The sequence below is a fragment of the Caloenas nicobarica genome, chromosome 4, assembly GCF_036013445.1.
Source record: "Caloenas nicobarica isolate bCalNic1 chromosome 4, bCalNic1.hap1, whole genome shotgun sequence".
Taxonomy (NCBI): Eukaryota; Metazoa; Chordata; class Aves; order Columbiformes; family Columbidae; genus Caloenas; species Caloenas nicobarica.
In genome coordinates this window covers 5,295,591-5,319,300 of record NC_088248.1, presented here as the reverse complement: position 1 = coordinate 5,319,300, position 23,710 = coordinate 5,295,591, and the positions used below count along the sequence as shown (strand labels likewise).

At 39.8% G+C, this 23,710-nt stretch overlaps 1 protein-coding gene across 5 annotated transcripts in view; it reads left to right on the top strand.

Moving 5' to 3' along the window:
* Positions 1 to 22,420, top strand: part of PPP3CA (protein phosphatase 3 catalytic subunit alpha) — a 171,401-nt gene extending 148,981 nt beyond the window's left edge. Inside the window, exons 9-15 of one of the 5 annotated variants that reach the window (XM_065633815.1) lie at positions 288 to 413; positions 3,210 to 3,284; positions 8,150 to 8,173; positions 11,101 to 11,185; positions 14,611 to 14,708; positions 17,470 to 17,499; positions 20,667 to 22,420. In XM_065633815.1, the coding sequence (XP_065489887.1) occupies positions 288 to 413; positions 3,210 to 3,284; positions 8,150 to 8,173; positions 11,101 to 11,185; positions 14,611 to 14,708; positions 17,470 to 17,499; positions 20,667 to 20,857 (629 nt within the window). In that variant the 3' untranslated portion in view covers positions 20,858 to 22,420. Of the gene's footprint in view, positions 1 to 287; positions 414 to 3,209; positions 3,285 to 8,146; positions 8,174 to 11,100; positions 11,186 to 14,610; positions 14,709 to 17,469; positions 17,500 to 20,666 lie in introns of all 5 variants that reach the window. The other 4 variants (XM_065633814.1, XM_065633816.1, XM_065633817.1 and 1 more) reach the window with 4 other exon arrangements.
* The last annotated feature ends 1,290 nt before the right edge of the window (positions 22,421 to 23,710 follow it).

Here is a 23,710-nt window from a genome sequence, read left to right as displayed (position 1 = left end):
GCTGGTGGTAGATCCCAGACCCTACTTTCGTGACTAGTTAGAGTTATGAGTTACCAACCCATCCTAGTGCCAGGGAAAGCTGACGACACTGCATTCAGACTGGAGATGGCTCGCAACTTCTTTGAGGCTGTATTCTGTTATTACTTACAGTTTGCTGCTGCTGGGTCAAGTGGTTGGAAGCTGGTGAGCAGCTCCACGGGCTGAGCACCATGAGCATCGCTGGTCTGGGTGCCCATCACATGCGCGTAGCTGACGTCCCTGTTGTTTCTTTCCTTTCTCCCTTCTAGCTGCAGTATTGAAATACGAGAACAACGTTATGAACATCAGGCAGTTTAACTGCTCCCCTCATCCGTACTGGCTTCCAAACTTCATGGATGTGTTTACCTGGTCCTTGCCGTTTGTGGGTGAGAAAGGTATGTACGTTGCCTCTGTTTGTAGAAACTGCAGAATGGTTTCTTAGTTACTGGGCATGTGGCCTTGTTTGTTTGAAATGGCAAGAACAGTTTCAAGACAGATTACTTGCTTTCAAGGACAAATTTGAAGAAACAGGCCTTGGGAGGGGAAAGCAATTACCAATGGTTAATCACATTTCTTATATGTCTTTATGATTTCCACTCTTTCCAGGCTATGATGCTGTTATGTTTCTGCTCTAGAATTAGATTTTATGGCATTGCAGGCCAGAGGTGAATTCACTGAATAAAAATCTTACCAGTTGTTCCTAGAAAAGCCCTTGGGCATTCCGTTTGGAGATTGTTGTGATGTCCCTTGAGCAGTAAGCAGATTTCAGCACATCATGGTTACCTCCCTACCCAGCTGACCTTTCTGATAAGATGACGGTGGGTTGATTTTGACCAGCAAACACAGGACTGGTGATGCTAAGACCCAGTCTGGTTAATGGTTCTTGGAGAGACTAGAGAGATGGTAGGAAGGAGGAAAACCTGCTCCCCAGCCCCTTGTGTGCCCAGGGCGTGCGGTGTCTCATCGCTGGTGAGAAGAATCTAAAGAGCATAATTGATGTTTTATTGAAACACGATGCTCTTGATGTTGCCTGAGGACAACTTCATGCTATGAATGGCAAGCATACAAAAGGCATGAAAACACTTTGGTCTTACATATTGAATGAATACATAATGCAAACTGCTTAAACCCCAAGTCATTTTGTTCAGGGACTGAAATGAAGCTTGCTTTGATCCATCCATTATAGTATATTGCTGCAACAGCAATTACTGCCAGAAAACTACAATAAACTCTTAAAAGCTGCTTGGAATAACAGTTCTCCCTTAATAGGCAACTGGAAATACAGCCAGCTGTGGCTCTTACCTGCGGTCATGACAGGCTTTGTTTTCAGCTACTCTTTCGTACGAGGAAAGCCGCTGGTGAGACGCCCGAGGTCTCTGTGAACAAAGCAGATAGACAATGAAACAGGGATTAACAAGGAATAGACAGCTGTTTCCACTAATGGAGACATTACATAATCCACACTGACGCATGTTGCAGACTTTGGTGAAGCAGATAAAATGCTTTCATTTTCTGTGGCCATAAACCCAGCCAGGCCGTTTTTAGGATGAGCCTGTTCTCCATACACCCAGTTCTGTAAGATGCTCTGGAAGGTCATTTTTCCAGAGGTTTCCCATCAGCGGCCTCCTCAGCTGAGGCTGCAGGATGCGCAGCCGGATTTGTTGAGGTTCTGATACTGTGAATGCTCTTCCTTAATCGTTTTTCTTGGTGTTGCGTTTGGGTTTTGTTGTCGTTGTTGTTGCTTTTTTGTTTTGGTTGGGTTTTTTACGCCTTCATGTCTCCCCAGTGGTCACACTTACCAATTGCTTGGAACTTTTAGAACCCCGAGAAGTGAAATCAGTGTTTTCCCTTTCTCTGCAAAACAAAAGTCATGGATGAAAGGGTTGATGTGCTGCACAGCTTTTTATTTATTTCTCTTTTTTTATAGATTTTTTTTTTTTTCCTTAAAGGCCAACCAAAGTAGGAGGCTGGTGGTTGTCAGTGTGGAAAGTCTTTCCACTAATCCTGTCAAAGGAAAATATTAAATCATTCACTAATGTAGGAAAAATATAGCTGAGTCTTGCCCTTCTAATGTGCTAAGCCATCATACTTGTCACAGAAGAGGATTTTAATAACCACTTGATTAAAAAATTGAAACTTTCAACCAGTGTAGCTAGTGCAAGGTTACACATGCCTGGTAACCCTTTTAATGATGCTTACAACATGTAGAAGTAGTGGAGTTTTTTCTCAATCTGCTAATAATTTCCCATTTTACCTTGTAACTTTGGCTTTTTAAATTTCTAGATTCTATTTCCTTGGTTTGTGATTTATTTTTTGTTTTGGTTTTGTGGCTTCCTTTTGGTTTGGTGGGGAGGGGGGTTGTGTGTTTTGTTTGGGTTTTTCTGTTGTGTTTGTGTGTGTGTGTTTTTTGGCTGTTCTGACTCTGTTTGCTCTCTTGTTAGTGTCTCACTGTTGTCTTCCCAGAACGAACTGGGAGCAGGTTAGGGGTAGGCTGAGGCTGACCCTTCCATGCCCAAGCTGCAAAGTAAGCAAGCTGAATATATTCTGAATTCAACATCTGTGATGTTTCTATTGAATATAGAATAGTTCTGGAATAGCTGGAAGGGACCTACAGTGATCATCTAGTCTACTTGTCCTGTGTTTCAATAGATGCTGCCCCTTTGTAGACATCTTACAATGGTTAATGTTTTGGTGAACTGAAAGTACAGTGTCCAAAACCTGGGTAAATAAATAAATATCCTGTGATCACTCTTGCTGTAACTTTTTGAATTGAAATGTTGTTCCGTTTGCTAAGCAGGGAATTCAAATCCTACTGCAGTGTAGCAGCAAGAGGAGGTGGGTCACTTCTGCTGTCCTAGTTGAGTGAAAGGCATAATGTATTGAGGGGGAGAAAACAAAAATTAGCTAGTTCATTGACAATTTCAAAACCAGAGATTGTAAACAAATTTTTTTAAGGTCTGTTTTTTGTGCTGTTTGTTATATTTGAAACCATTTTTATGGAAACCTGTGCTTTTTATTAATTACATGAGACTTCAAGTTTATATTATGTGCATAAAACAAGGTCCATATTGTTTTAAAAGTGGATGCCGTTTCTGTACTGAATTTTCGTTAACACTGCTACAGCTAGAGCTTGCTCTCTGACAGACCAGAGAAGCTAAATATCGACATTTTGCATTTGTTTTCCATTTTAGTGACAGAGATGCTGGTAAATGTGCTGAACATCTGCTCAGATGATGAACTGGGGACAGAGGAAGATGGGTTTGATGGTAAGAGCCTCCTGGCCCTTGATTGAGTTTGTTTGCCTTGCAACTAGTTTGAAAGTTTATTTACTAAACCTGGGTTAATTCTCTGGGTACTGTTTAAGTTCTGTGCCACTGAAAGCAACTGCTGTGGGAGACTCCAGTGGATTTGCTTACTGCATGCTTTAGGAAGAATTAATGGAGCTTCTGCCCTGTTCTAACCCATTACCTGGTCTCACTTTTTTGGCTAAAAAAAGTATTTCCCTCCGTGAAATCTGAGTTGTGTTGTCATGAGGTGGTCAGATGTTGATTTTATGCATAAGATCCCAGGGATTCCCATGGAAAGTTTAATTATATCAATAAAACAAGTTTCCTGCAGAGCTCCTTCCAAAATGTCGACGCTGTAACTTTGGAAGACTCGTACTTGAATTATTTCATTAGTCTCCTCTTTTAGTGCACTCGTGTGTCTAAAAGGCTTTAAGAAGCAATGTAATCAATAGAACTAAACTTGCAAACTCAGAGAATGTTCTGACCTGACATTTCTGCTAAGAGAGGAATGGTCACTTCCATTGTCACTTGCGTTGGACTTTATATGATAAGTTGCCTTGTACCTGTTCATTTGACTGTAAAGGATACTTTATATCTTGCAATTTGTAGATTCTTAGAAGTCAATTTATTTTATTAGACGTTATTTCCTGTTAGGCCGTGCAAGACTAAACTGCAGCTCTCTAGAATATCCCTTCTCAATTGGACAAAACTGAAGACAATCCCATGCGTCCCTAACGTTCTTGCTATGAATGCTTTCAGTGTTAAAAAGCAAAACCAAAACCAATATTAACATTTTTAAAAGAAACTGGAAACATCTAGTACTACCAAATATTCTCAAGGTGTTTGTAGGTAGAATGAATGAAAAGAGAGAATGAAGAACTTTCAAGTAAGACAAATATTTAATGAAGCTGTACTTAATTATTAAACTCTCTCAAAGTCTTTATTTTTAATCTTTGGAAGAGGAAGCTAGATCACAGGTTTTGACAAATGTTTCCTTTGCAGCGGAGAAGAAGGATATGGATGGTAGTGCTTTGCTTTTACTCTGAAAAGCCAGATGGAATTCCCCGTTCTGTATCGTCCACAGAGCGTGGATGTGAACAATTATCTTGCAGGACTTGCGACAAAGACTGAATTTATTGAAACCAGTAATCAGTGGAGAGAAGAAAACACCTGTTTGAATATCGTGCCCAATTTTTTTCTCATGAAATTTAAATAAGTAGCTACTGTGTAATTAAAGCAGCGTGTGAAACAGTACGGAGGCATACAATGAGTAAAAACTGTGTCAAATTAAATACAGTAGCAAGAAAACCATGTGCTTAAAATCCTTGGCTCAAGAAAGTGCAGGCTGAAATCCCACTGAATGCCATGCCAAAGCGAATGCTTTATGGGAAGGATTTTTAAATTAATTCAGCATTGGCCTAATACTTTCTTTTAAAGTTGTACTACAAACTTCCACTGAGCAGAGACAGGCCAAGGCCTATAGTGCTTTTCTAAAACTTTACCGCGTCAGCGTTCCCATGCCAAAGATACAGTTCGGTACAGTTCTCTCCAGCTGCAGGAATAGAATCATAGAATCATTTCGGTTGGAAGAGACCCTCAGGATCATCCAGTCCAGCCATAACCCAACCGAGCTCCAGCACTAAACCATGTCCCTGAGAACCTCGTCTAAACGCCTTTTAAACCCCTCCAGGGATGGTGACTCCACCACTGCCCTGGGCAGCCTGTTCCAATGCCCGACAGCCCTTTCCATGAAGAATTTTTTCCTCATATCCAATCTAAACCTTCCCTGGCACAACTTGAGGCTGTTTCCTCTTGTCCCATCACTTGTCACTTGGGAGAAGAGCCCAAGTCCCTCGATGCTCCCACCTCCTTTCAGGCAGTTGCAGACAGCGACAAGCTCTCTGCACGTACTGTGGTTTTTCCACGAGGAGGGAGAAGCCCCTGGCTCCCTGGGAGCTTTTCCACGGCTTCGCCTCCTCCAGACGTGGGGGCTGCAGCATCGCAGATGCCTGAGCGAGGGAGGCTGGAATCCTCTGGGCTTGCATGTGTGTGCACTGCATAACCATCTCTAACACTGTTAAACTTTCCAGATGAGGAATAATTAAACCATTCCTGGTACCGTCATGCTAATACCGGTGTCCAAATCTGCTTTCAGATTTTTTTTTTTTTTTTTTCCGTATGAGTGCTTTCTCTGTGTAAAACATTATGTTAAGGAAGATCCTAGAAATGTCATTGTCTTTAGCATGTGTGGTTAAAAGCAGAGCTGGCGTATGTTCGTGTCTGCTTTCCTGTGTGATCCCCCGAGAGCTGTAGAACGGGATTTGTGGCGCTGGTGCCGCGGTTCCCTGGGTACACGCCGGTACCTCCAGCCCGCTGGGAGCCGGGGGCTCGTGGCTATTGTACACGTGGAAGAGCCTGAAGAGTTCGGGCATAAAAGTAAATTTGAGGGTTGATTTAAATTTAGAGGCTGATATGTGTAATGATTTCCTGGTGGGTTCTGATTTATTATCTGTGCAGCACTGTACAACAAAGGAAAATCCTCTTTCTCTCAGAGATAGTTGAGTTCCCTCTCATTTATCTTTTTTTTTTTTTTTTTCGTCCTTAAAGCCTTACCTTTTAGGGGAGAAATTAAAAGATGTATTTCATTTGTGCTCTTGATGAAACGGACTGGAATGATTATCAGCTTAAAACTGTTTCTGTAAGGGCTGTATATTGACAGTCTTGTCATGGTTCAACATTTCCACTATTCTTTTTCAATAATTTCTGTTCAGCTTCCTTGGAGGACTGCAGTAGTACAGTCCTGTTTGCCTGCTGACATTTTTCTTTAGCAGTATTTCCCATAGAAGGAAATGCCAGGTGTCTGCAACAGCAGATGCATTTTGTTTGATGGAGTGATTCTTTAAAATCATCACTTATTTTTATATCATCAGTAGTTTTTAGGGCTCGCTGCTGATTTCCTTTCTCTCCTTGCAGTTTGAACATGCCCTGACCTGGGTTCCCACATGTAATGCGAATGATCCATCACTATGGTTTGCACTGATCATTCATTTATTATCTTCTCTTATACTTTCTTGCCCTCTGTCTTCCCATCTCACTTTCCCCTTCACAACAAAGCCCCATCAGTACTGCCTGACCTCACTGCATGGTGTTCTTGTGAGCCCTTTTTTTTATTATTATTACTTTTGGTTCTGAGTCATGCATGTTGCATCTAGCCATGAGCAGGATGCTCAACAGCATGTATTCCCTTTTTTATCTCTTTTTTTTTCTCCTTTTTTTTTTTTTTTTTCCCTTGAGGAGACACATCATGGTGATCTGATCAATTTGTTGTAGGCAGTTTCTGTGTATACTTAGTGGGAGAAAGTATAAATAGCAATCATAGTGCCCTTTAGCCCGTATCTCCCTTCTGGCCTGTATTGGCCTTTTGGTTTCACTTGCTTTAAAAATGAGAGGATATGGTAGGTCAAGTTTTCTTATCTCTGATAGTTTCCTCTTGCTGTACTTTCTCATTCCCGTTTGCTATGGTGGTTGCAATATAATCTGACCCAGCAAAAAATGTCTTGGTTGAACGTTAGCTCGTGTGCTGTATGGTTTGTGCATCAAACATATCGCTTAGCAATAGGAGCTGCAAATACTTCTACCCAGCCAGCATATAGTCAGAGTCCTGTTTTATTTTAATTAGCAACATTTCTGGCCTCGTGCATTTGATTGAAAAAACTAAGCTGCTAATTAAAACGGTGCAATACTGTAATGGGCAACTTGACACAAATGCACTGCTAGCTTTGTATGCATCGCTATCATGATTTGGCATGAAGACACCTAAATTACCTACATTAATTTTTGTATTGCTTTCAACGTTGTAGCTCGCAGCCTTCTTGTGAAAAAGCTGCCGTCACACCGTGAGCCGCAGCATTTATTCCTTGGCTGGAATACAGCTTCCCCAGTAAAGCGCTGTAGTCCAAGCCTACAGAGAATTACCAAGTAAAATGTCTCCTGCCCATCAAAACCTGGTTCTTCTACACCAGCCAACAGAGGCTGACCCAGCAAAACCAGAGGCCTCATCATTAAGCCTCAAGTTAACTTACCGATGCCTTGATAAGGGTGTTCATCACACTACCTGGGCAGATGGGACGGTCTTAGCTTTTCAACGAGTTAATTTCTAACTAAGAGAGAAATGGAGAGTTTTCCCCACTGGTTTATGTTTGTTCTTCCTCCAAACCAGCAAGGTTGGGCTGCAATGTATACCTAATCTCTCCGAGTTGGTGGCAGAGTGGCATTTTAATGTGATCTTTTCATTTATTCATTCATTTATTTGGCCAGGTATGGCTGTTTCCAGGTTTTGGAAGAAGCAACAGCCATGTCTGTAATAGTAAGCTATTCCTTCAGACGTCAGGCGTAAAGAAGAAGAATTGGCTTGATTCCTCTAGGAAAAGAGGGGTCATCAGGCAGGCGCACCCCAAATAAACTGGGGGCGGGGAAGCTGCTTTTGAAAAGTGATGGAGCCTTCTCCAAGCAGCTATGATGCTATAGGAGAAATTGTGGGTTCAAAGGGTGGTGATGCCAAGGCCGAGCTGCTCTGCTGCCTGCATGGGGGTTTCCCGCAAAACCTACTAACAAACCTCTAAGCTGAAAGATTTTTTTTCCTTTTTTTTCCCCCCCATCATTCTCAATCTGTTTCTTTCCTTTCGGATGTTCCCTGCCTAATTTGTTTCTTTTCTGTTTTTCAGACTTTACTTAAACATTGCGTTTCCATTGATGTTATCAAATGTTCTGTATTATTTTTTTCTGTTCATTCTACAAACATCACTGATCTTTTTCTTTCCCCCCTCTTTGGAATTCGTAAGAAGATCTCACTTACGCACAGAAGAAAGGTATTCAATAAGTTGGAAGGCTTAAGTTTCATTAATTTTCCTAATGTTTAATTACATAATATATACCAGGACACCAGTGAGAGATTTGGCTTTGGCTTTTTTACTCAATATTGTTTTCTATCTGTTCAATCCTACATCTCGGAATATTTTCAGAGCTTATAGTCTCTTTTTTATTGTTCTGTTTCCTAATCTGAAGGTCTAAATTACATTTCACATAAGTCCTACATATCCAGCTTGCAAGGTCTGTGTTTGGATGCTACAAATCTGAAATCCAACAAAACTTGTTAAATTACTGAAGTAAGATTCAAAGCTTTTATTCTACCTCCCAAATAATTTTTACTCTCCAGTTTTAAACCTGGCTGTGTTCATGATTTTTTTAAGTGCCTTCATGCAAACGGAGTTTGTTTACATATTGAAAGAAAAGTAAAAAATTAAGAGGATATCAGGCAATGTTTGTAAAAGCTGAAATTAACCCTTCTACTCATAGCCAATTTTCAGGTTACGACCCATTTGCTTTCACTTAAGTGTATGCTTAAGTGTAGCTGAAGCAATTCGTAAAGATTTGCAGTTATAGTGAATGTCAAAATACTAAACTGAGTATTCACACTTGAAATGTGAGTCTAAGGTTTATGTAGAAATAGTTAGGGAGTCCAAATAGTATATCAGATCCGTGGCACTTGGTCAAACCTAACATGGCAATAAAACATTGTGTAGATCATGTGCATTATTTAGCAAATAATGTTAAAAAATGAGTAGGATAAATAAAATCATTACTAATATTTAGTAATCAGGGAATATTTTACATCATTTTCACAGATCTGTTACAAATTAGGAAATTCAGTAGAGACCAAAATTTTAAGTGTATGTTTTAGTAACCTTTTATGTGTATTGATGAAAAACAAAATATTCCCTTTGAGCCTGTTGTGTTTTATGATTATGTATATTTTTCCATTCTGATTTTATATTGAAGTGTAGGGCCTTGTATTTCAGTTTGCTCATAAATTATATTTCCAGTTTTTAACTCTTCAGGAAATTAAACAGTAGCTGAAAAACATCAAATATACTTATGAGATCAACAAAACCAGCATGGGTTTGTAATAAAGAAGTGGGGATAGTGACACTTGGGAAATATTTAAAAAAAAAAAAAAAAAGAGACAATGAATTCTGTTTAAGTGCTTTCAGGGTAAAAAAGGATGAAAACCGTGTCTTGTGTATCTTGAGAGTACAATTCAGTGAGATTGTAGTAGCTGAGATAGGAATGTACCCCCTGTGTTTCCTGGAGAAGGCAGCTGAATCATGGCTGTTTAATTTAAATAAAGCAGTTACGAAAATATTTAATTCAGTTACAGCAGAATTACAGCCCTTTCTCCCACTCTTTATTGTCTAGAATTAGACATTTATGCCTAAGTCTTTATACTTTATATGTTTATCTTTATATTTTTTGATATCTTTTTGTTGCACGACCCCAGCAGCAGGATTCCCTTGCATATGACTATCGACCTCCCGTTTTCTCAGACTCACCCCATGCATTGTTCGGGGTCAAACTTGATCTTGACCGTGGTGTTTAAGGTTACAGTGAGATTCATCCTGAGTTTTTATGTCATTATCTGCGATATTTGTTCCTACAGTTATGTAGCTTTCTTTCGAACAGCTCTAGGATTTGTGAGTTGAGTTTATTTTTAGGTTCGAAAGTCTTTTTTTTTTTTCTTTTTTTTTCTTTTTTGCAAAGGATGGCTGTTTGGTGGTCTCCGCTTCATAATGTGGGTCAATTTGCTAGGAATTGAAAATAGCCATTTTCATTTTTGTGCTTGAGCTCTGGAGCGGTGAAGAAGGAAGCGTTATTGCGATGTGTAGTGGTTTTCAGGTTGCACTCTTGAACCTCCAAGGCAGGAGTTGTCAGGCAGCATCCACGTGAGCCAAGGTTACCTGTCGTTCAGAAACCTTTGGGAGAAGTCTTCATGATCGATGTGGGTATGATCGTGATAATTAAGTGAAATCGGTTTACTTACTATAATATGGAATTTTCTTGGGGATGTGGGGGACCCTTATTAAAAGAAATTCCTCCTCCTCATAACTGAGTACAATTTGCTTTTCCCATTCAGGTGCTTCTCTCTTGGATGCACAGCTAATATTCTAGATTGTGACAATATCCAAGCAACGAGTACACACGCAAACTTAGCTGAGCTCTAGCTCTCTGTTCCAGCATACTTTTTTCTTTTAAGGCAGATGATTGCGTGAGTTCACAAATTTCAAAGTAATTGTAATTTTGAGCAGGCCGTAGCAGTGATGAGAAGGAAGTTACATCTATGGAACTCTCTAACATAATCCCTACCATTCATGCTAGTTTTGAGAACTCTGCCTTTAGGTTTTGTAATCACTTAAATACTTTTTAACTAGGGGTGGGAAAACCCTAACTGGACCCTCCTTGCCTTAAGCTTAACCCAATTGCTTTTTATAGAAAAATAAGTGAAACGTGATTGGTTTTCACTTAAAAAAACCAGTAAGATTATGAAATGGATTTTAACTCTGTTGTTGTTTGTTTCTTTAAGCTTTTATGTTTTGGGCACTGTTCATGTTGAATATATTTTCGTTGTTTTGACTGTTTTCTAAGAAACTTGGTTTCCAAAGATTGTGGTCTCTGAAAATATATTTGAAATGGAAAATTATTTTACAGGGATGAAAAAACACACAGCTTTAATGCATAGCAAGAAAAGGATCGTATCTCTAAAGATACTAATAACCAGATTGTTAAAAAGTGATCAGTCTTGGGCTGTAAATAACAAAAAATAGTATTTTCAGCTTTGGCTACAAATGTGGCTTAGATTGGCAAACTGTGGTGTTAATATGAAGTTTCTTGTATTTAGAGTTCAGAACAGCAGTGTATTGCTTACAAATCCCTATAACTGTTTTTAATGTGTTTTCCATAGGAGCAACAGCTGCTGCTCGAAAGGAGGTTATAAGGAACAAGATAAGAGCAATAGGAAAAATGGCGAGAGTTTTCTCAGTGTTAAGGTAAGGTTTTGTGCTGTTTCAGATCTTTTTAACGTTAAAGGACATCTTTGAATGTTTACTTACACCACTCTTCTTTTAATCAAACAGCAAATTTTATATTTTAGTATACCACCCAGCTGCATGTTACTGGAACCTTCTAAAGATTGTTTTATTTATACAATACTGCTATTTATTATGGCTCTGAATAATCTTCCTCAGGACTTTTGCTGAACATAAACCAGACAAACAAAAGGCATCAGCAAAGAAAATTGCAATTACCCCCCCTTTTTTTTAAGACTTTTGCTCACCAGGTGTGCTAATTAACTCTTGCCACTGTGAGGCAAGAGTTAAATATGGAGAAAGAGTATGTTCCACATCATATCTCATTAAAAAGAAGCCAACCATCCCACTTTGTCGCTCAGTTTTTGCTACAGCCACGAGTAAAGATGATTAAAGATGAAAGCATTAGGGTCATTTAACTAAATATCCAGGAGATCTTTGTGCAGACAACAGCAAGTTGTTACCTTGGGCTGCACTCCCTCAAACACATGAACATGAGTGAGTAATTGCTACCCAGCATTTAGAACTCTCCATTTGATGTCTCTGAGCAGAAGAGAACTCAACATGCTGTACTGTGCTGAAGTCTAAATATAGAAAATACAGTTCTCCCTCCCTTTCAGAGAGATTATTTTTTTCCCCTCTCAGGAAATTGCATGTTGCTCTGCTGTAGTCAGTTTATGACTGTTATGGTTAATGCAAAATCAAGAGATTTTTTTTTTTTTTTTAATGAATTGGTGCGGTTATGTGATAGAAAAAAGAGGAAATAAAAAGAGTTACTTGAAGAATATACTCTTAATTTCAGATGAAACTCTCAAACTTGCGTGATTTGAGACGTTTCTGCGAGTGTGCAAGTGGTGGGCAGGTTGTCAGCGAGGCTTCGCGTGGACACAGCAGTTCGCCCACACGTTGCGGATTGCAGCAGCATAGCTTTAAATAGCGAACTGAGATGGAGGACTTTGCACCTGGGGTTCCCAAAGCAGTATATGTGAATTACTAGTGATGCACAAGCTACTTCAAAGTGGTACCCATTTTAAAAAAAAAAAAAAAAAAAAAAAAAAAAAAAGTTGGCATCATGCCTTTTCCCTAAACAAGAGAGGGGAGCAAAAAAATGTTTCCACCTGCTCCTGTGTACCAAGGCTGGCAGAGAGCCTGGAGCTGACATTGCCACCACCTACAGAAAGCAGCATGATTATTTTTCTCTGATGATAAGTTGAGCAAACAAAGTTTGGGAAACCTGGCTTTCTCCTATAACTTGGAACTGCAGCTTCTGTTGTGTTTTGTTGCAGAGTGCCTTTTGAAATATAGGATTAATTTAGCAGAAAACTGTAGTTAAATATACAGAAAGGCCTGAAATGGGATGCTCAGCTGGTATGTTTAGGTTTTGATAACTTGCAGCTGATTGACACTGCCTATACATTAAAGACTTTTTCAAAGGGAGCTGCAGGCAGGAGCCTTTCACTGTTTTGGGGTGGAAGAAGGGTACAGCATAATTCTTGTGTGTGCCCTGTTTGAAGTGACACGCATGATGGCTTTAGCACTGTTTGAAACTCTGTGCCCTCTTAAATTAGTTACAAAAATCAACATTTTGAGGCACCGGTGGAAATCAGTCTTGATTGTTCCCTGAAAAGTTGTCAAATTAATCTGAGTTGTTCATGGGACCATTTTTTACCCCCACCGCGTGTACCCAAACGTCTCCAGAAGACCGGAATGTACGGGGTCCGGTAGAGGAGAAGCCAGTGGTTCGCTCGCTGAAGATGCTCCTCAGCTTCTAGACAACAAAGATGACACGAGGTTAATCTCGCAAATACTGTTCCTGTAGAAAAGCCTGGGTTATTTTTTCTCTCTTGCCAGCACGATTCACGTGCAACACGCGAGTGTCCGATAACTGTGTGTAACCTCGCAAAGCCTGCGGTGACACACCATCGTCTAAACCAACCCGTTCCAGAAACCTTTGAAGTTCCTGTTTGTGTCGCTGCTGTTTCATTAAATTTATTTCACTAATTCTTAAAAAGTGTTTCCGAACGATCAGCACCTCATCTGATCACCTTCAAAGGGCTCAGTCGAATGTCTCTTCTCTGAGCCAGTGGCCACTTTCCTCGACGATGTAACCTGATTGTAAAGCTGAGAGAATTTCAGCCACTTTAGTCTCAAAATTACATATCAAAATAGTATTGTATTGAGTTTCAAAGGTTGTAAATGAGCCTTGCCAAGAATAGCCATCATAGAAAGATTGGCTTAAGCTCAGTGGAAGACCTCACAATTCCCTGTCATTGCCTCTCTGCGACTTTGTTTCTCAAGTCTGACTTTTCTTTGGATATATTTAGACAAGAGGAAGGTAAATAAAATATTTAATCGGTTTACTTTCCTTTTTTTTAAAACGGAAGTAAAGGACATTTGCTTGCAGAGGCAAATAAGAGAAAGCAAAAACTTCGGTGTGTAACTCCTGGTGATGAAAATACGGCGTTAATTCTGGAAGTATTTGTCTGTTGCATTAGTTCTGATTGCTTAGGAAACCTGCAGGGAAAATGGTCACAATTTGATTTTGACTATTACAAGAAGAAAAGTCTGTACGAGAAGAATCGTTTTCAAACTGAAAATAGAACTTGAAGAGTATATGTAGTAGGTAAACAGGAGTTGTTTGAAATATGTGAGTAATTCAGGGCACATAGATCTAAAGAAAGTTGTAAGTAGTATAATTGCTGAGAGACAGTTTTGATAGGCAAAACCACATTATCCTCAAGTGAAGGTGAAACTAAATTCTGTCTTTGTCTTTGCATCCTCCAGCTTAATGTCATTTTATATTTCAAAGTAAAGCGCTTCAAAATAGGTTCCTCTCAAAGAATTGGGGTCAATTTTGCTGCTGAGAAAGTGTGTCATCACAAACAGCATTACAGTGCCCATAGAAAGCTGTATTTAATGGCTCGTCTGGATAGAGCTGCTGTATTCCTCTTGCCATATATCAAAAACTATATGTATTTGAAGACCGACAAAACATATTTAGGTTTCCTAAAACATATTTCTTTAATCTAGTACCAATTTTAGCATACAGAACTATTAAGAACAGTGCTGGCAAGGGTGGACGTGCTTATTAATTTTAATGAGCTTTTAGCTGCTTTCGTTTTAAGTGGCTGATGATCATTAATAAATGATGCACTTGACTGCTAGTGTAGACAAAAGCAAAACCAACAATTTATGTTGATTTTGGACCATACGGTGTAAGACTTAAATTTTTTTGGCAATAACTACTCCTTTGGTCGTCCTATCAAGATTGTAAGGAGATTGGAGGCAATCAAGTCATTGCAGGTGTAGCTTAAGGTGTCTAAAATGTGTTCTGTGGTTTAAAAAACCAACCAAACAAACAATGATTTCCTGTTTTCCTTCTGCAGAGAAGAGAGTGAAAGCGTGCTGACGCTGAAAGGTTTGACTCCGACAGGAATGCTGCCCAGTGGTGTGCTCTCTGGAGGAAAACAAACCCTGCAAAGCGGTAAGCGTGTTTGCCTGTGCGTATCATTTCGTGTAGAAAATACAGCTGGTTTTTAACTGCAGAACCCAAGAAAAATAACTGCGGTCTTCTCAGGGAAAAAAAAAAAAAAAGAAAGGACACAACAAAACAGGCGGTGCGTTGTACTGGAGCATTTGTGAGCAGTTCATGTAAGGCCACTTCTTAGGACTTACTATGTACCACTGATTTTCAAAGAAAGGGGGGGGGGCACGGAAAGTCCCTGAAAATGAACTGTTCAGAATGGTAGCCCAGCATTGCATGTGAAGTGTGCTCTTTCCACAGTTTGCAGCATCTTTTGAGGTTTTTTTAAAAAGCAGCCTTTGATACAGAGAGTACTGAAGGTTCAGCTTAGATAATGACACCCAAATTCTCATTTTATCTGATTTGTTCTTCCTCATAGCGAATCACCAATGGAAAACAGCTCTAGAATTAGATTTTCTGTCCTAGCAATTCTAGGTGACAGCGTGAGAACAATTTCACTCTGATTTAAGCCCAAGCGAAGGGAGGCTCTTACTGACACCGCATTTGCCTTGTACACAAACACAATACAGATTGTCAGTTCAGTTTTATACCAAGTGCTTTTTGTTACAGGGAAATGTGTAAGTCTATAGTAGGGCTGTCTTTGAAATATTCCTTTTGGAATAAGGAGCTGCGAGGTATTTAATTTACTACAGTAAGCTCTCCTTTTTCTTCTGTGTGTGTTGCTGTAGACTATATTGCAGGCACACAAGAATGTCTCTCGCTTACTGAGGTTCTGTTTGGCAGTAGATGTAAGAAATAGAAATGCTTGATAACCTTAACACAGTCTCAGCCTCTTGTTTTCCTGTTTCTCTCCTGGAGCACTCTTTCACTGTATTTTTCCCTTTACTGTCTCTTTTACCTAGAAGATTCAGGTATACCGTGTTAAACCTTCTTTTCCCCTTTTTTCCCTTCCCTTTTTTCTTTTTGATGATATGTGTGTTACGGACATAGTAACGTTCTGCTTTGAAAATGCTGCAATATGATTCCACAGGATGCCTTTCTTCGTGGGGTTGTGGTTTTTACCTAGGCTTTTCTCCATAGAGTTGCTTTACATTTGTCAGAAAATCTGGTCCAAGGAAACTGCTATTGTTGCCCTGGCAAAATATTAGGAATTGAAATGAATTTGAGAGAACTGCCTGAAGTTGTTGTTACAGTGGCTAAAAGGAAAATCTCCTCATACTGCAGTATTCTGGCTTAGTAAAACATTACTATACATAAGCTTCTGCATTAGTTAACACGTAGTACCCCATTCACCAAGTGATCTGACATTTACCTAGTTTCTGTTAAGTACACATTCATATTACCATACGTATTAACAGAAAATACAAGTAGTACGTTCTGTTGTGGAAGGATACATTTTAGTTGTCGATTTTTTTTTTTTTTTTTTTTTTTTTTTTTTTTTTTTTTTTTTTTCCTAATGTGTCAGTGCTGGTTTGGATCTGGTTATTCATTTTAATTTCTCATCCCAGTTATTGTGTTTCTTTTTAGGTTTGCATTGGTTTTATTCTTTGATTTTTTTTTTGCCATCTCTCTTGCTTTGTAGCTTGAGAGGCGTAGACTTACCTTGGTGCGTGCCGGTGAGCTCCTCTAGTTTCCCCATGCAGCAAGATAATAGTATACATCTTTTAGTATTGATCCCAGTCCATATGTAACGTCCTAACTACCAAAAAGAAAAAAAAAAAAAAGGAGAAAATAAGACCAAAAAAAAGAAGAGAAGAATTCCTGAAAACTTGGCTTCTTGAGCTATTCTCTGAACGAGAGAAGCTCTTGAAAATCAAAATTTCTTTTAAAATATTTGAGCTGAACCATTGCTGTATTGGATCACGTTTGCTGATTTGCATCAACTTCTAAATCTCTGACCATAGAAACAAGTTCATGACAAAGTTGATAGCCGGAATTCAAATTAAATTATGTCTTTAAGAACAGTGAATGGTTTCAAAACAGTGGTAACACAGAGTGTATTCGTAACACCGCAGCAACCTCCCGATTACGAACTTTTCTCTCTCTGACCAGGCTCTGCAATTTTGGAGATCCAACAGCTTTCAATCTTTTATCTATGTCCTTTAAATAAAATATTAGAAGAATGTTGTTTTCAGAGACTGGCTTGACAAAAAGGACACTTGACCGATGGAGCAGACTGGGCGAGATTGCAAGCAAAGGCAAAGCTGTGTGAGCAAGCTCTGTCCCATGCTGTGAGGAGGTTTCTTTTAGTCAGGAGAGAGGAACAAAAAATAATTCTGAGAAGTGATGTCTGGCTCTTTTGCCTTGTACTGGCAGCTAATACTTTTGAAGCTGACATCATAATTTATATGAATTTTGTGTGATGGCTTTATGCCACTTCTCGTTCTCTCTTGACAGGGCAAATCGAACTACTCTTATTCAAAGCTGGGAGAATTATACGATAAACTTTGCAGATCAGATGTGCAATATGGAAGATGTTTTCATTTTGTGTAGTTCTTTTGAGTTAAAAGAAAACTACTCAAATGTGTCTTTAAAAACTTTTTGTTTGTGAAACTCCTGCTTCAAAACAAACTATAGCTTAATTCAATCTGTGAGTTACTGTTTTCGTGTAAGCATTTCTCTGTGTGTCTGTTTTGCCAAAATCCAGCACTTACAGTAACATTAGTGTTGTAGCTCCTTTGCTATTCACTGACTTGTTCTTAGAGTTAAAATCCTCTGCTCATTTTTCTCATTCGTTTTGCTACCCCTTTCTTCTCTTCAGCTACTGTTGAGGCTATTGAGGCTGATGAAGGTAAATTGGCCAGTCCCCTTTCTGTTGGTGCCGCAACAGATAAGGGCTCTGCTGGGTGTATTCATTTTGCTGTAGCTTGTACAGATTGTGTGGGTGTTGGGCTAACAATTGTGGCTCGGTATTAACCAAAATGTAATTGCTTTAAAGGGGAAAATGCTTTTTTTTTTTTCGTTCCGTTTTTCCCATCGCTGTTGTGGTTTTCTTCTTTCTGAAAGTGACAATCGCGTTGGAATCGCTGTATGTTGAGCTAAGCGCTGAGTTACGCCACAGGAGGAGCTCAGGGGACTTGGATTTCACGGGACGTGGCTCGGCGGCAGCTCGTAAATGCTGTGACACATAGCCCAAAAGCTGAGTCTTGTCTCCACCTCAAACCATCCTCAGCAATCTCTGTTCAAGGAAAACACACGGCTTTTACAAATATTCTCTCTTTTTGTTGTGGTTCCCCCCCCACCCCTTTTTCTTTTTTGCTTCAGTTTGTTTTTCTTTTAGGTCACTAGTAAAAAAAATTTAATTGGTCTTTTGTTACAGTTCGGCATGTTTCTGTTTCTCTTTAAAATAACATGAGACATTTGTCTGCAAGATGTCTGCTTCTTCTGGTAGTGGCAGTTTACACACTGGATATTTCCATTAGAGCAACCAGTAACACCAGCACCATTTTAGCTCCAAATACAACTGGCTGCCTCAGAAGATTTCTGAATGTTTAGTATCAAAATGATGGTGCTTTATTGCCAGACCTCTAATTTAACCCTTAAGCAATTTTCAACACTACAGTTAAAACCTGAGTAATCGTGTTTTGCAATATAGATGCGCAATATTCATTCAGCATTATACAGTTTTGGAAGAAGAATTTTCAGAATTCCCCTTTAAAACAAAATTCTTCAGTTGTATTTTGTTCTTGCCCCTCTCAAATTTTCTGTGGGTATTTTTTTTTAGTTAATTTAAAAAAAAAAATCTGATGATTGCTGTCCACTCGTAAGATATGCCCTTTTGGCCAGTTTAATTTGTTTTTAATTTTTGTAAAGCAGTGAATGCAATTACAGAATAAGCAAGTAAGAGAAAATACAACTGCTTTCTAAATAGCAGTGAGTAAGCTGCTATTTATGTTGGAATTATCTATTCCTATCAGCAATCTCTGATCTGCAGTGTGCATTCTTGTTGATAGTTTGGCTGTTTTCTGTGATTTTCTGTGACTATGTGTTGTGTTTTAGTATACTCTCAATGTAAACTGCTAACACTCGTTGTCTGACCAGCAACTACTGCAGAGCACCTTCCTCAGTGTTACAGACGGTAGCGTCTCCTCGAAACACGATTGATTGAACGTGCCCCCATTCCAGCAATGTGCACCCTTCAGGTTAATTCTTGATTTGCCATCCTTGCTAGTTGGACGCTCTAACTATAGGTGTAACAACTGAAACGATTCCCGATTGTCCTTCTCCAGCTTGGTTCAGCTGGGCTGTGCTGCTGGCGAGGCGTAGCACATCACAAGTGTTTCGGCTTCAACACGGCCGTCCATTAAACTGTTGCTTTAATGGGTTGGCCTGGGTGCTTGTTAGACATCTTCGTTCTCGTGGTAGAAGATTTAGTACAATAAAAAAACAAAACAAAAAAGCACACTTGGAAAAAACCTCACCGTAGGGCCTGTTCTGTTTTCACAGCTCCATTCCCGCTCACTTGACTAGTCACCATTATGATGTTGCTGTTTTTCCTGAGTCGAAGTATAATACACGTTCAAACCCATGCGCTTCACGGAGTTCCAATATAACATTTGTGAAACTGGCTTAAAGGAACTAAATCCTGAAGCAAACAGGATCTGTCCGTTTTCACAGGAATGGTCAGCAAAAATATCAGCATGAAAATGGCTTTTCTCACCCTCCACAAAATGCAAGGAGTGGTAGATTGGTACCAGGGATGTTCCAGGATTTGGAGTTTGTTTGCTTTTTGGGGGTTTCTTTTTGTTTCTTAACAGAAGATACAAGCTTGTCTAGAATCAGGACTGCATATTGGAAGGAGAGCAGGATTACTTTGGGGTAAAGAGAAAATAAAGGGGGAGAAGGAATATTGAATTTGATCTTTGAAACTCCCCTACCCCAGGGAGTCTGCAGTTTCCTGGTACTAACACACCATTTCTGCTCTATGGCATGTTAAGAGAGAGGCACGAAAAAAGTGTCAGTTCTGGAAGTGTAGTGCACTGATTTGGTGCAGATGAGAGAAAAACACACAGAAGGCTGTGGCAGATTAGCTACAGAGCTGTGACCTCCTGTTTACCTGTGGTGCTTTTTTCTCTTTTGTTTTAAACCTAAAGACCTTCAAGTCTTCAATTAAAGAGAGAAAAAAATACAATAAAATTCACACTCTACAAATACATTCCCTAGTCTGTGGCTGCCTTCTGAGGCTGGCATGGCCTCATCAACATCGCTGCTGAAGGACAGATCAAAAGTCCTCAGGTGCAGTCGCAACGTCCGTCCTTTGTCAGTGCGTTTCCCAATGTAAATTGTACAAATACGCCAAAAAATTGTGATATTCCTGGTCCGTATTGCGCTGCATTACCAATGTTTCATTCAAGCTGCTTTCTAGCAGTTCAGGGATGTGTTGGGGATGGTAACTGTCCCGAGGGATCAACAGGCATCCTGCCTGTGTCAAGAACATAAGGCAACCTGTTGTAGGGTCGCCCCAGATCTCCCATAGCTTTAATGCATATGCCGCAAACTGGCCTCACCATGTCGTCACCACCTGTAACTGGCCAGAACTTTTTCCCCTGGTCTTTGAAAGTCAAACGAAAGTTTTGCCCGATTAAGGATGAGCCGTGATATCTTTAAGGCTGTAAGTGATGACAACAAATGCAAACCCAGCAGCTGGCGGCTGTGCCTGCAGCGTGGTTCCTCATTGCAAACTGTAGCTCCATGTCAGCTTCTTAGCATCTTAAGCTGAACCCCAGTGGACAACAAAATGTTGGTAGCTGATCTTGTTGAATAAAACAGTTGTGTTGCAAGAGACGGTGGTGGTGAAACCCCAGCTCTTTCTGAGTACGGTAAGGAGCCAATCGTGCTGTCAGATCTTCTCATTGCCGCCTTCGCAAAGAAGGACTTTCGCACTCATTGCTAAGTTGGGGGAAAAGCCGCCGAGAGTTCTACGTTGCTAATTTTGCTTTTTAATAATCCTTTATTTAGCTATCAAAGGATTTTCACCCCAGCATAAGATCACTAGCTTCGAAGAGGCCAAAGGCTTAGATCGAATTAATGAGCGAATGCCTCCGCGCAGAGACGTGCCATCCGATGCCAACCTTAACTCCATCAACAAGGCAATCTCCACAGAGACTAATGGCACGGACAGCAACGGCAGTAATAGCAATATCCAGTGACCGCTGTCTGGGAGGGGGGTTGAGCCGCAGGGCGCGATGGCGTTGCTGCCCATCAGCAGTGGGATGTTCTTGCCTCTGATCATAGCTTACTTGCTCTGGGGGCCAGGTGTTGGAATCAGTTTACAAAAAAAAAAAAAAAAAATCATCTATGAAGAGATCGTCAACTTTAATTTGTTGGGGGGTGGCTGGGAGAGAGACACCTCCTTTGGATATGCCTTTAAAATGCTTATAGAAAAACGAAAGCTCGTGCTGGTATATATTGCGAAGTTAGGGGAATGAACATGTTTTCCTACTGCATTGGGAGCCTCTAGGTATGTTACTGAAAGGCCTTTTATTATGTTACTGGACATGAAAACTTTAATTTCTTACTAACTATTGTACGTTTACAGTTGCAGCACTAAACATGGACAACATCGAAACATTTTTAACAAAATGTACAAACTACATAAGGACTATTTATTGACAATGTTTTGCTACTCTTGTCAGACAATGGCTATGAAATAAATTTGGCAGTCTTTAAAAATATAGAGAAAAAAAGAAAAAAAAAGAATGTTGGAAATTTGTTTAAAATGCCAAAAAAAAAAGAGAAAGAGAGAGTGAGAGAGCGAGCGAGAGCGACAGTTTAATTTTGTACAGATTATGCTTACCTCAGGTTTCTTTAGTGTGCTTCAATGCCCTTCTTTAAATATAACACTTATCTTACTAATTTGGCAGCAATTATCCTTTTCTTTGTTTAAAAAAAAAACTGGAATAATGATAACATTTATCTTTTTTTGCTGTTTATATTTAGGGGGGTTTGGTTTGGGGGTTTTCTGGGTTTTTTTGGTAAATCAAGTCTTGGTTGTGGCTTGCTGAATTTAAATATTTATGAGTGGTGCATTTTTAAGTATAGTGAACAAGACACCATATTAAGTGCAGTGAAAAGCATCTATATTCTGTAAAAATCTGCCTATGCATGTTTTTTAAGAAAAAAATGGCTGTATAGGCCTGTATGGGACTGTAATGCGCTTAGTGGTCTGACTTATACTGGAAATGTATGTATACTGGCGTACTTTATATTCTCTAAAAAAAATGCTTAATGCCTTTGAAATTTTGTAATCAAAAAAAAGCTTTGAAAAATCTAAGGGGAGAGTATTCTTAAAGTTTTTAACATAAGCTTGTAAGTGCACATATAGATGGGTAGCATGTTTAGCAAACCTTGTGAAATTTAAATAAGTTTGTAGTTACATGTGAAATTCTAAATGCATGATAACTGTTAATGTCATAATGGTTTAGTCATTTTGTTCTGTTCTGTCATGTGCCACAAAATGTGTAATTTTTTCACTTTTTTCCCTTTGTATATCAGTTACGGGTTTCAACTGGTTCATTCTAAAAAAAAAAAAAAAAAAAAGAAAAAGAAACAAAACAAAACAGTCCATTGATATTTTTTAACAATTGTATAAGTGCCCAAGTAATTCACTACAGCCTACAGCCTTGCCTTTGTAATTTGACTTCGAAATGTTGGCAATCAAAGCATGCACTTGTAACAATGAAAGAAGCATTTTATATTACTACTCAATAAAAATGTGCATGAACTTAAGCGCTCTTTCCTTTCTTGCTGGCTCAGTCGCAGAAGCACACGTGCGTGTGCACCTTTTGCTCTCTTTTGCTTTGGACAGGAGAAGACCATTGGTGTAAGAGAAGAATGACTCATTTCGCAGTTCAAGGTCGGTTCTTTATTAAGGAAAAAATTCGTTTCTTACCTAACTGTTTTAGGCTACTGAACATCTGCAGGCTTCCCCCACGTTCTGGTTAGAAAGTTGGGGTTTCACTAAAATGAGTAAGATGTAGCCCACGAGTAGAGCGCAGAAGAAAACTTGTACCCTCTGTGTGCTTCCCCCCCTCATCTGGAGTGTTTGAAAAGGTCAATTAGTATAATTTACAATGTGCCTTGAAGGAAAAAAAAAAATTCAAGGATTTCAGATGCTCTCTCTCTTAGTTGGAGGTGAACTGTCGAAGCTCTGCCTTGTTCTCATTTTCTCCCGGAGTGTGCTCAGCATCCTCCCACAGCCCGGCATCCTGCGAAGACCCAATGGACGATCCCAATGGTGCGGTGGCGTGCGTATTGCTTAGTCCTCCTTTTGGGTAGTAGTATTAAATGTTGGCTTGGTGCCGGCTTTCTTACATGTTTTTCCCACTTTCGCTCAGTGCCATGTTCATTTTGGCAAAATAGGACAGGTGGCAAAAATAAAGAGAATTTGTAATACACAGGACATATATAATACACGGCGAGCGCTAAGCAGGCGCTTAGCGCACCATGGAGTGATCCTGTTGGTCGGTGCAGCGTGTGCTGTCTGAATTTAAGTTGGGCCCTGGAAGCTGCCCGAACTAATTCAGCAGCAAGAAAGGAGCTTTTCTTCTCAGCAGGGACAGTGTAGCGTAGACCTCTCCATTGGCAGACTTAACCAAAAAAGATCCTTGCTACAGATGAGTGGTGGGTTTGCACAGGCCTGCTCTGATTGCTGGAGAGCTTATGGGTGAAGTAGCCCAGCTTGAGTAATGCCGTAGGAAATGGGCAAAACCTCATTGGTCAGTAAGGAAATTTTTTAGATCTTTTTCTATTTTAGAGGAATAGAGTATGTCCTGAGCACGCGAAATAGCAGTGTCTCATGTGTCCAACTAAGACGGCCTGGCCCTTTGCTGGAGCAAGACCTGCTGTCCTACCATGGTCAGGTTTGGGCTGGCTCTGGGGGATCGTCTAGGCTATACTCAAATGTTCCTCAAAGGACAAAAAATGTTTTCCAAAGGTTGTCTCTTTCCAGGGCATCTCATCTCTTCCTGCTGCAGAAGGAGCTGTAGATGAATTTGAAGAAA